Here is a 13,345-nt window from a genome sequence, read left to right on the forward strand (position 1 = left end):
CTTTTGAAGATAATAGATGGTTGGGTCTTGTCTTTTTATCCAGCATGCTCCTCTGTGCCTTTTAAGTGGGAAGATTTAGGCCATTTACATTTACAAGGTTAGTATTGATATGCGTGATTTTGATCCCATCCTCATGTTGTTAGCTGATTGTTATATAGATTTGATTATGTAGTTGCTTTATAGTGCCTGTGGGCTATGTGCTTAAGTGTGCATTTTGTTTTTTTTTTTGTTTTTGTTTTTGTTTTTCTTTTTGTTTTGTGGCAGTAGGTGTTGTTCTTTTGATTCCATGTTTAGTATTCCCTTAAGAATCTCTTGTAAGACTGGTCTGGTTAAAACAAATTCCATCGGCATTTGCTTGCCTGAGAAGAATTTTAGCTGTCTTTCACTTATGAAGCCTAGTTTGCTTCACTTATAAAGCTTAGTTAGCTATGTGCTTAAGTGTGTTTACTGCGGTAGCAGGTGTCATCCTTTTAATTCCATGTTTAGCACTCCTGTAAGGACTTCTTGTAAGGCTGGTCTAGTTTAAACAAATTCATTAAGCATTTGCTAGTCTGAGAATGATTTTATTTTTCCTTCACTTATGGAGTTTAGTTTGGCAGGATATGAAATTCTTGGTTGGAATTTCTTTGCTTTGACAATGCTGAAAATAGGCCCCCAATCTCTTCTGACTTGTAAGGTTTCTGCTGAGAGGTCTGCTGCTGCCTAATAGGGTTCTTTCAGTTTATGATTTACCCTACTCTCTATTTGCCTTTAAGATATATATATATTTTTGTTTGCATTGACCTTGATGAATCTGATGACTATGTGTCTTGGTGATGGTTGTCTTGTGTAGTATCTAGCCAGGATTCTCTATATTTATCATATTTGCATATCAACCTCTGTAGCAAAATTGGGGAAATTTTTGTGGACTATATCCTCAAATATATTTTCCAAGGTGCTTATTCTCTCTCCTTTTCTCTCGGGAATACCAATGAATTGTAGATTTGATCTCTTTACATACTCTCATATGTTTTAGAGATTTTGTTCATTTTTCTTAATTCTTTTTTCTTTTCCTTTATCTGATTGAGCTGATTCAAGGAACCAGTCTTAGAGCTCTGAGAGTCTTTCCTCAGCTTGATCTATTCTGCTGTTGATATTTCTGATTGTAGTATGAAATTTTTGTAGTGAGTCTTTCAGCTCTAGAAGTTCAGTGTGGTACTTTCTTAAAATGGCTATTTTGTCTTTCAGCTCTTGTATCATTTTACTGGATTTCCTGGATTGATTGGGCTTCAACTTCCTCATGAATCTCAATGAGCTTCCTTGCTATCCAGATCCTGAATTCTATGTCTGTCATTTCTGTCATTTCAGACTGAGCAAAAAACCATTGCTGGGGAACTAGTGGACTCATTTGGAGGTAAGGCTTTTTAATTTGCCAGAGTTGTAACTAGTTCTTTCTCATCTGCAAGGGTTAGTGTTCCTTTAACTGTGGTGTAAGTTGATTATACTCAGTTGGCTTTGTTTCTGGATGTTTTCAGAGGGTCAGAGCTCTGTACAGGATCTTTATGTGTGGGTGAATTCTTGTGTTTGGTTTCACAGATGCATATATTAGTAAGATAATTTTTGGTGTTGCAGCTTAGGCTGTGATCCAGTAGATGATGTGGAAGAGTGATGGCCAATAGCTAGGCTAATAGCCAGTCACACTACTCTTTTGTATTTCCTCATGTTGACAGGTGTGCTCTGCAGTCGGGGGTGGAGACAAATGGCCCCTTCACTAGGTCTGCTCATGAGCCTTGGGGGAGACCCTTTTGATCACCAGTTATGTACCCATGTTTCTTTCGTTAGGTGTTCTGGGATGCAGGGCCCCCTCTGGGAAAGGCTGTAACAGGAAGATGTTCTTTACCGTTTCTGGATTGAACCTCATCCCTTGCCACACTCTGAGGGTGGGGGATCCTCCCTCACTCAAGTGGCAACCACAGATCTTGGTTTTGTATTCCTGAGCTGCTGTACTGTAGCCTTGGGGCACCAGGACATCCCATGGCTCTGTCAGAATCCATGGTTGGATTCTGGCTGCACTGGGGATCCTATGTGCTCCAGATCACCAGGAAAGTACTCAGGTGGAGGAATGCACTCAGGCTGGGCTGAGGAGGCTGTGCTGTGCACCTGCTCCTGCAGGGTGGCTAGGCATGAGCCCTGGGAAGGGCTGGCATGTAGGAAGGCTTGCAGAACAGGTGTGCATCATTCCCAGGGAAGCCAGCCCTGCTCTCTCCTGGCTGGAAGGTCAGCTGGGGCCAGTGCCTTCCAGAAGGGAATAGAGAGTCCTGGGGGATGACCACCTATGACTGCTCTCTGCTGGAGCTGTCCAGTGCACACAAACTCCTCAGCTCCAGGCTGTCTGAAGGTCTGTCTTTGCCTGTTCCCTGGGGAGATCCCCCTCCAGCTCCCACATCCTTGTGTGATTCAGGGTCCCTGTAGCTAGACCCCCAGAGGCTAGTGGCAAGAGTGAGGCATCCTTCAGTTCCCTCACTCACCCCTTTCCCAGGAACTGTTTGGGCCAGGAACTAGCCCTAACAGCGTTTGGGTACCCCTGCAGGGTTCCCAGCTTCCTCCCTCTTCAGCCTCAGCTTCAGCATCACTTCTACCCACCCTTGGCTTTTTCTCTTTGAAGAGCTGCCTAAATTGTGGTGGCTCATTTGATAGTTTGGTCTCTCTCAGTGGGAGCAACACTTCCTGGCTGCATCTTGTTTCCCCCTCCTGCTGTTTTTGAAGAATGCGCACCCTCCATCCAGCTGGGCAGCATCTGTCTGTCTTAGCAGCAGCAGCAGTAGCAGCAGGAGAAGGAAGACAGCAATGATGAGGCTGCCTACTGAGGACTTCCTATGGGAAGAACCCAAAGCTGCTCCCATCCCTGGCTGCTGAATTGGTCTACTGTGCCTGGCACCCCAAGCAGCCCTCCTTACAGCCTTGCAGCCGAGCCTCTTCCAGCCTCTCTCCTCTCCACTGCATGCTAAATAGATTTCTTCAAGGTCAGGTATAGTAAATTGTTGAAGTGGTATTGACATCTAGGTCTGCTTAGGCTGCAAAGCTACAACATGTAACCACTACATGGTATGCTGTCATTTCTAAAAGAGAATAAGTTTGAGGAAACTAAATATTCAATTCTTGAAGATAGAAAAAAATAACAAAACAAATAAAAGCAAGAAGGAAAAAAGTAGCTAAAGCAGAAATAAATACGTTGGAAATCAAACCCCAAAAAGCAGATGTTTTCACTGCTTTTAAGAATGAGTCCTTGGAAAGGACTAATAGAACAGATAGCCCTCAGTGAAGATAAAGCAAGGCAAACAGAAGGGGAGGCCAACAGAAATGCAGAACACTAGTTAGGAGAGCATATGCACAGATTTTAGAAAATATTTAAAATTGTGAGTCTGTGATAGACAGCTCTATACTAACAAACCTGAAAATCTGTATGAAAGAGTACTTTTATGACAATGTAAGTGATCAAAATTAACAGAGGAAATTTTTTAAAAATTAAAATAGACCAACCAAGGAAGTAATGGAAAAAGTTTCAAAGAACTACCTAAAAGGGATGCCAGGACCAAAAAATTTTATGGAAAAAATATTTCAAGCTTTTAGGACTAGATGTACTTTAAACTATTAAACTATTTCAGAAAGTAAAAGAAATGTCCAGCTTCTCATTGCTCTTTTTATAAAACCTAAAACAACCCAAATGAGATGGCAGACCATTCCTATTTGTGAATATAGATATAAAAGTCCTAAATAAAATGTTAGCAAACTCAATCCAGTTATCTATTAAAAGAGATGCACACTGTGATCTAATGGGACTTAAAACAATAACAAAATATAGGTAGCTCAATTGTAAGAAAAGCACTAGTATATTCATTTTGACAAATCAAAAGAGGAAAGACACCTGATAGTGTCAAAGAGCTAAAAAAGTATTTAATAAACAACCACCCATTCTTGTTGAAAATGCTGCCAAAATTATCATTGGTAACATGTATTTCTTTAATATGATAAAAAAAATTATGTCTCAATATATTGGTCAATATTCTACATACCAGAAAACACTACAGGAATTTCCATTAATGTCTGGAAAGAGAAATGCAAATCCCGTATTGTCGTCATGATTTACTAAGGTTCTAGAAACTTTAGTCAGTAAAATTAGAAAACAAAATGAAATAAGTGACCCAAATATTTGTAAATGAAGCAAGTTTGTTAATGTTCAGAGGTTACATGGTTGAAAATTCAAAATAACCTACTGAATAGTTATTAGAATTAATATGAGATCTGCAAGTTTACAAGTTATGAAGTAAATATACAAAAGTCACTTATGTATATGTAAAGACTAACCAATTAGAAAATATATTTTACAAATAATTCAATTCAAAATAGAAAAAATGTTCAGGAAAAATGTAATTAATCATATTTACAGCCCAAATGAAGAGTATAAAATGTTATTGAAGTCTGAAAAGAAAAATTGAAGGAATATAAAAACAAAACAACAATTTAAAAAAAAGTCCCTGGATGGGAAGACTTTCTCGCCTAATTCCTCTATAAATGCAAAGCAATTCCAATCAAAATTTCCACCAGACATTTTAGGACCTGATAAAATTATTTCACAATTACTAGCTGACAAAAAATTAAGCATAAATTTCTATTTTGTTCCTGCAAATAGAAAGTCTTTATTTTTCTTATCATAATTGTGACATGATTGTTGTAAAAAGAAATCAAGTGGGAGGAAATTACACAGAAAGGTAAGACTCCTTGTAAATATCATCCCCTAGCACCTTGCTGTACCTTCCCAAAAAGTTATTAATAGTTTGATTTTATTGATGCAAGTAAGTTATTTGTAAATAAAACTTAACTCCAGCTATTTTGTGGTTTTTCAGCTTTACAGTATATTGCAGACCTATTTCCAAATCTATATATGTATCTATTTTATTTTTGTGATTGGCTGCATGGTATTTCATCATACAAATGTATCATAATATATTTAACAAAATCTCCCATTCATATACATTTAGAATTTTTTTTCTCCTCTTTTACTGTTTTCTGAGTAGCATTCTTTTTTTTAGTCCATGCTATGTGCAAGGCAATAAGCTAAGTATCTCTAAGAATTATTTTCTTTAGCCTTCACGGTTGTTAGCATTGTCATCTCCAAGCCATAAAGGTGTTAAATACTTTGCTTAAGTTGTCCAGATACTAAGCAACAGAACTGGCGTACATGGTAAGGTCAATTTCAGAGTCTAAGCCTTTAAGCAGTATGTTTATAATCCTGCTTGTCCATCCTCCCAATTATTAAAAATTATTAATTAACAACACTGTAGCTTTGTGCAGTTGACCTCTCATTTCATTCTGCAATGACATTGACTGAGTGCATCCTAAGTGTGAAGTCCTGCTCTGGGCACAGGGATTCCATGAGGAATGAGCTTTAGCCAGTCTCTCAAGAACAATGATGAGTGGATATGCCCTTATTTATCTGCGTGGAAACACCTTTATCTATCTAGCTCCTTCTTGAGATTAACTATATAGCAGGCCTTTACCATATTGGAGGTAATATATACTGAGTGGGAAATCCCTTTTCTGACTTATCCTGTGCCCCAGGGGCCTGGATCTTGTTGAGGCCATCCTGATGCCCCACTTGTGCCTGTGCACTGATGGTTAGGTTCTCCTTCCAGGATGCTGAAAGTGCAGTGGTCCCTGTGAGGGGCTTCTCCAGAGTCTCAAGGACTTTTCTGAGGAGCAGCATTGAAAATTTTCCTTGATGACTCTTGACTTGTCTTCTACTCTGAGGTTAGCCCACTGTGGCTCCTTGTCACTCTGATGTTGGTTGGTTACCTGGAGTCCATCATTCTGTTGTCCTAGTTGAGATGGTTTCCTTGAGAACACTTCATATGTTGTTAGTCCTGGAAAAGTCTGTTGGAAAGGGCCTCTGAAACACTCGTCTGCCATTCATTCACTGAACATGCCGAATGCCCCTGCTTTGTGTCAACCCCCATCAAAGCTTTGGGGACCAAAAATTAATGAGACTGTATATATCTCTCCTCTCTAGGAGGTAACAGTATAGAGGAAGAAAGACGACAGATATGAAACTAACTTTAACACAACTTGCTTAAATTACCAGTTGGGAAACTGAGGCCCAGAGACACTGTCTTCCTAGTCCTCTGTACAATGTATAGTGACATACACAGAACTACTCCCAGCTGCAGATCCAATGGAATCCTATTAAAGATACTCCTTTTTTTTTTTTTGCGACAGGGTCTCATTGTTGCCCAGGCTGGAGTGCAGTGCTGTGATTCTGGCTCACTGCAACCTCCACCTCCCAGGCAATCTCTCCATCTCAGCCTCCTGAGTAGCTGGGACCACAAGCACATTCTGCCACGCTGGCTAATTTTTTTTTTGTATTTTTGGTAGAGATGGGGTTTCACCAGGTTGCCCAGGCTGCCCTTGAACTCCTGAGCTCAAGCAAATCACCCACCTCGGCATCCCAAAGTGTTGGGATTACAGGCGTGAGCCACTGTACCCCACCTAAGATATTCTTTTAGAAAGAGAAAGAACAATACATTTCTTCATTCCTTATCATTGAGTTATTCTTTAATTGACAAAGACAAAAATTATCCCCTGGGCTAGAGTGACAAAACTTTAAAAATTGCCTTTGATATAGGAGACTGTTGGAGAATTCAGCAATTTGAAACATACTTCACCAGCTAGTTCTCCTTTCTCCATATAGGTATTTACCCTCCCAAAGATCTCCAGTGAGTTAAATGTATTTTATCCAGATGGAAATACTGTGGCCTTTCCTCCGGTGGGTTAGCTTTACCTAGCACAAAAACAGGCACTTGACAGTTTCTCAACAAGTGCTTGCTGAATGAAATAAAATAAAATAAATAAAATAAAAAAACCCAAAAAGGAAGGAAGGAAAGAAGGAGGAGGAAGGGAGGGACAGACTAACTGATCCTGCTTCACAGCACATATTCTGCAATTTTTTGAACTTCTTTAAAGGGGAGGAACTATCCATTTATTTTCAATTCAGCTCTATCTTTTTGGCTCTGCATTTTCTAAATAAATGACAGCTCTGCCATGGTAAAAACATATACTGATAACTATGATGATGAGTCAGTCCTGTCCCACTTTTTTTGGCACAGTGTCCTTACCCTTATAAGATGTGATGGGGAGACCCCTTCCAGATCTAGTATTCTGTGAAAGATAGAACTAAAGAGCAAATACACTAGCCCAGTTGGGGAAACATGGGAAAGCCTTCAGGGAGTTGGAGAGCAGTTTTCTAGGGAGTTGCAGAGCTTCTCAGTTTTTCTTCTGGGAAGTAAAAGCAACTGATCGCATTAGCTTAGCCAAGTTAGAAACCTTCATTGTGCATCCTCTCCCCCTGCCCTGGAATCCTCTGGAGAAGACCCACAAGGCTGTCTTGTGGAGGGTCCACCAGAGGCAGAGAAAATCTGGCAAGAGTTTGACAAGTTGTCATAGAGCCTGGGGAAAAATAAGGGAAAGCTCATTAGTTCCAACCTTTTGAAGGCAGCTGGACTGGAGGAATGGCACAGGCTTGCCCCCAAGCTCTGCTGACATTCGGTTCCTTTAGGGAGCAATAGCTGGTTCCAATGTCCTGAGCTCAATTACTGAAGCTAAGATGAACCATGTGACCACAGCACTGTGTTTTCAATTATTCTCTCTCCCTTCCTCTCTCTCGATGCCAGGCCTGGAGGGAAGGCAATCTCCCACAGAAGTCCAATTCTGGCTTCTCCGCTACAGCTCTTTTGCAATTGTTCTCTTCTTCCTTAAAAAAAAAAAATTTTCCATAATGACAAGGCTCATTTTGAAAACTGCCTTCACTCTCAACCAAAGGATTAATTCCTTGCCCCCTGGTTCATTGCCATCTCCCATCCCATGGGCCCTGCCATCCCACATGAGAGCCTAGGTTATGAAAGTGGCTATTCTCTTCAGAATAGCTTATTTTTTCAAAGCTGTCGGTACTCATCAGACACTCCTGCAAATGATACATTGGGATTAGCACAGTTTCCACCAAGGAATTTGATCCCTCTGTTCTCTTAAATGCTACATGCAGCCAACTATTCCACCACTGAGTGAAGCACACAACCTTACACCTAGCCCCAAAGGTCCCCAAATTGTTTTTTGTCCTGGAAAATGCCTAGTGAGTGACCTCGCTATTGCTGGGACAGTTATTGCACATTGCAAGAGGAGGTGGAAGAGAAAGGGAATCCGGTTTGCATTCCAAGAACCCGTGCAGACTGTGGCAATTCTTGGTGGGACAAGAATGCAAGAGGCTGTTATACGAGAGCCTGGCACTGGGGCATGGAGGGGGTAGAGTTGAGGCCTTGACTGGCTATGACTGGCTTCTCTCCTAGGCTTGGGGTGGGATAGGAGAGTTTCAAAAATCCTCTTGGCCCTTGGATGTCACTGTTTTCCATGCTTTATGCCAGCAACGGCAGAGAGAAGAGCCACTACTCCAGGAAGGTTTTTTTTTAAAAAAGCAAAAAGAAGAGTCTATTTGTTTGCATAACTGCATAGGTTGATGTGGTTTCAGACATGGCTGGATCTGGATGCTCATGTCTGAACTCAGTCCCTCTCAGATTTTCTCTCTGTCCTCCTTCCTTTATCTCTGTCTCTCTCCCCACCTCTATGAGTTCTGTACCTTCTGTGTTGGCTTCACTCACAGGCAGCCCCTCTACATGGTAGACCTCAGCATCCCCATGTTTATATCTTTCCTGTTTAGCACCAGCAAAGTCCAGAAGGATTTTAACACAGCAGTGATTATCTTTCAAATTTCCAGATGCCTAATGGACCAGTGTTAGCTGTGACCAACACACACACACACATCTTTCCCTATGAAACCCTGGTGAACTATGGGAACTCCTAAGGAACTGATCAAAATGGAAAGAAGTTTGGATATATCAATATTTATAGCGACATTGGTGTGGAGAGTCACTAGTTTTGGGAACTGGAATTGGCAGGATGCAGAGAAACTCTTGGGTTGGGGATGAGGGCAGAGGAACATTCACAATCTGCATTTGGAAGATGACATCTGGAACTAAAGGCAATAATGAGGTAAAAGAGAAAACTACTCTAAAAGCTTGAAACCTATGTCGTCTTCTGCCAGTGGATCTGAGCATTGATATACTGGTTAACAAATCCTCTAAAATGCAGCAAGTTTTTTAACCAAGCAGACTGTGACCTCTGGACTTCAGTTCATGGGTGTGGGGTTTGTAAAAGGCAGACCTGACACAACAATTTCAGTGGCTGTAGGGAAAGGAAGCAGACTCTGGGCTGAGGCTTGAAGAGGAGGTAAGCATGAGGGGAGGAAGTACAAAGTGCAGAACATTTGCTCAAGAAGACATGAAGGGATAAAGGAAAAGCAAGTGACAAGAGGAGGACATGGAGTTAATATGTAGTGTTTGAAAGACAGAAAAGGTTTGAGTGTGTTTATGTGCTGAGGATAAGGATCCAGCACAGAGGAAGTGATTGAGGCTAAAGGTGAGAAAGGCAATAGTCAATGGGAAGGTAGAGCCAGGGTAAAGCATGCAGGCTTCAGAGCCGGATTTCCTGGTTGATTCCTGCTTTTACTGAGTCCTAGCTGTGTGATCTTGAGAAAGTCACCTAACGTCCCTGTGCCTTAGTATCTCTTCTGTAAAATGAGGATATTGATGGAGCCTACCATAGAGTTTATGAGAACTAAATAGTAAAGCAATGAGAACAATGCCTGGCACACCATAGTGAAGTTTTCAAACAGACATTGTTGGAAATGTGTTATCAAGCTGATTAGTGGAACAGTACTACTGTTGACCAGAGCTGGCGGCCCAGTTGGTGGCTGTGAATGTTTCATGGTACCAATCTGTTCAGGAGTGAGAGTATCTCCTTCAAGGCTTAGAGACCCACAGTCAGGCATGAACTCTGCAGAGGCTTGGATTTGTCTGTAATTGGAGTTTTACTATCATTTGAGATGGAAGGACGTACAGTACAAAACTTAGGCATTTTGACAAGAGGGTGCTTAATAAAATGGATCAACGCTGAAATAATTTATACTAAAGTATCAAGCACAGTGCCTGATATATTGTAGACTTTCAATCAATCATTCACTCATTTTTGTTTGTTGCTATTGATTGCTGGGATGGTTGGTGAATAAATTGATAAAATCAAAGAGCTAATACAGAAAACAATAAATGTATGCAATTTGAGTGTTGAAAAACAGTCTACTGTTAGGCAGAAATTCTCTTCGGAGGATATGTGAAAGGGTTTTGATGTAATGAAATGTTATTAGGTCTCTGCTATTCCTTATTCAATACTGGATGTGCATAAACAGCAGTACCAATGGGCCAAGAGCATCCCACAATTTGTTGTTCTGGCCACAGCCTCTCTTTTGTGGCTTGGGCCTGAGTCAGAACTTTTTAAGATACAGCATCAGGGCCTCTTTCACCACCTGCTTCATGGAAACTGAATCCATGGGAGGCTCCTCTTGGCAAAGCTGAGCCGGGCTCTTGGCCTGACTGGAAAGCCCATCTTTGGTCTATCTGGCTGTGAGAGTTTAACCCAGTGGGGTAGGTGATGAAGCAGGAGCCCCTGGGCTTGACTGTGACTCGGGCCAAGTGTTTGACTTTAGGCCTGGAGAAAGGCACTCATGTTTGCTGGGAACCTGTTATGTGCTCATCCCTTTGGCAGGCATTTGCCAAGTGTCACCTTCTTTTATGCTCACATCAACTCTGGCAGGTCAGTGTTAGGTAAGACTTCCAACCTTCTTAGCCTTGGGTTATTCATCTGTCAATGGAGGACATAAGACATCAGTGGTCTTCAGACTCACCTCCATGGATTCTGGGGTTTCTTTGGAGATGCCATGGGAGTTACCAAAGGTGGAGTTACCAAGGGGACCAGGGAAGTGGAACTTAGTCTTCGGTTTTCCCATCTTTGGTCTGCTCTATAGACTGGAGTTCACTGCACACTTTTGTTTAAAGAATGGCTTCCAAGTTTAAAAACTTCACAAAGCACTGGCCTCTATGATCCCTAAACTGTTTCCTGTGACTGATTACTGGCTCTTCTGCTAGTGCCTTGTGTTGGTACTTCCCCTCTCTGTGCCTCAGTTCCCCCATCTGTAGAATGAGAAGTTCTGGGGCTAGGTCTCCATGATACTGGGAGTGGAGTGGGTGTTAACTGCTTGGGTTAACTGAGCCCCATTTGGCTGGAACACTGGAAGGGCCAGTGATCTTAAAGGATGATCTGCCCATCTGTCCTGCTTCATGGGCACCAAAAACCTGTGGCTCAGATCCAGGACTCGTGCAGCTCCACTTGTCAGCAGCAAGTCACATTGCTTCTTCCCATTTCCTCTTTCCTCTAGGGACTCATGAAGTGGCAGCTAAGCCCTGTCCAGTGGCCACCCGTCAACCAAGGGCCAGAGACCAGGAGAGGAAGAAAGGCAGCTTCACTTCCTCTTTGAGGATGGAGTCACACAGCCGCATGGGAAAGAGCAGAAAATCCACAAAATTTCGGTCCATCTCCAGGTCCCTGATGCTCTGTAATGCTAAGACCAGTGACGATGGCTCTAGCCCTGATGAGAAATATCCTGATCCCTTTGAGATTTCCTTGGCTCAGGGCAAGGAGGGAATTTTCCACTCATCTGTGCAGCTGGCAGACACATCGGAGGCTGGGCCCAGCAACATTCCTGATCTAGCACTGGCCTCTGAGGCTGCTCAACTCCAAGTAGCTGGGAATGATCGAGGCAAGACCAGTAGGAGGATATTCTTCATGAAGGTATGCCCAGGCTTTGCAGGCCTGAAAGAGCCTGCAGTTGGTTTCTGGTGCTGTGAATTAAAGTCTTTGAATCCATTTATTCAAAAATCAGGAAGCTGCAGAGTTGTAATTCTGAAAGAGAGCAAGGAAAAAGTTGAGGTAGGGCCCACTGGAACTATAACAATGAGCATGGGAGTGAATCAGGCTCAGTTAACACTCTTGCTTGAGAGGTTCAGGGAAGTACTATTTCACTCTAAGGTAAACTGAGCCTAGATCCCTGATGGAAAATGCCAGATGCGGTAGTTAATACACTGGGAAGCTCTCATCTCTAGACAGGTACTATAGAACATACCATAGGCAGGTCAAATCACATCTTTCTTGTAGACTTTTAGAAACAGACTTACAGGGCCTGGGCAGATGAGGAGGCCTTTTGGCAAGCAAGGTAAGGGGTGCCAGATGAGTGAGTTTGTTCCCTGAATGCTGACTGTGAACATTTTCCAGGTGCCCTCTCCCATTTTCAACATAGGTGTAGATGCTGAAGGTGGCAAGTGTAGCCATCGATAAGGGAGCGGGAAATAAGCAGTGTTTGGGGACCTGCCAGAATTCAGAATGTTTTCCTTTCTGTTATATCATATTTCAATTTTTGTCATCATAATGAGATGGAGATTGCAGAATAGCAGAAATCTAGACTGATTAAAAGATTTTGATGTCAAACTATTCCCTATCAAGTGCTGTGCCTTCTGTGAAAGGTGAGATTTCTCAAGGGTCCAAATGGCCCTGAACCATGGGGTCAGTGCTGCCAACTCAGTGATGAGCCAACGTAGAGACATTTCTCCTATAGCCTACTGCCAGGCTATGAATATAAATAGGGAAGGCATTCTAGTACCTTTGAAAGGGGTCTGTCACGTCTGTACAGCTTGCCTTCTTCAGGAGGGAAATCACTATTTAATATACATAATGAACAACATTTCTGTTAAGGGCCTTAAGGATTGCACAGCATCCTTAAGGGCCTCACCCAGCCCAGTGTGCTCTATAACCCATGATATGACTTCTATTAATATGTCCTGCACTCACTTAATAGGGTAGAAGGAGAAGCCAGCAGCCCAGTGGGTTTGGGGGAGGTTCGCCAGGCTCCCAGGCTGCCATTAATGATGTGAAAAAATCCAATCCACCAATAGAGAGTCAAATTTATTAGTGACATTATGAATGTATCTAGATTAGTGCTTACCTAAATGAAATTCAAAAATTATTTCAAGACCTCAGCAGAATTCTAGAATGGATTATTCACATGCTTCCATTTAATATCATAGGTATTTCCTGGGCACCTATTATCTGCAAGGCACGGTGGGGGTCCAGTCTCTGCCCTGAAATAACTTACTTAAAATAGAGTAAAAAATACAGTACAAGATGAGTGTAGGAGGGCTGTGGCAGGCTCAAAGGAAAAAGGGAGCACGTCTCTGGGGGTGCTGTCATTCCTTCCTTCATTCAGTAAATACTTAAGCCAGGCATGGGAGTGAGCAAAATAGACTCAGTCCTTGCCCTGTTGCAACTTTTATTCTGATTTGGGGATACAGATAATAACAACTTGATATATAATATTATA

The 13,345-nt window shown here is 42.0% G+C and overlaps 1 protein-coding gene across 3 annotated transcripts in view; it reads left to right on the top strand.

The window, feature by feature from the left end:
* Positions 1-13,345, top strand: part of IL16 (interleukin 16) — a 129,871-nt gene that overhangs the window by 30,132 nt on the left and 86,394 nt on the right. For all 3 annotated transcript variants that reach the window (XM_073012392.1, XM_073012393.1, XM_073012391.1), the window contains one exon: positions 11,351-11,763. In XM_073012392.1, the coding sequence (XP_072868493.1) occupies positions 11,351-11,763 (413 nt within the window). The remainder of the gene's footprint in view (positions 1-11,350; positions 11,764-13,345) is intronic.

Source organism: Chlorocebus sabaeus, chromosome 26, assembly GCF_047675955.1.
Source record: "Chlorocebus sabaeus isolate Y175 chromosome 26, mChlSab1.0.hap1, whole genome shotgun sequence".
Lineage (NCBI taxonomy): Eukaryota > Metazoa > Chordata > Mammalia > Primates > Cercopithecidae > Chlorocebus > Chlorocebus sabaeus.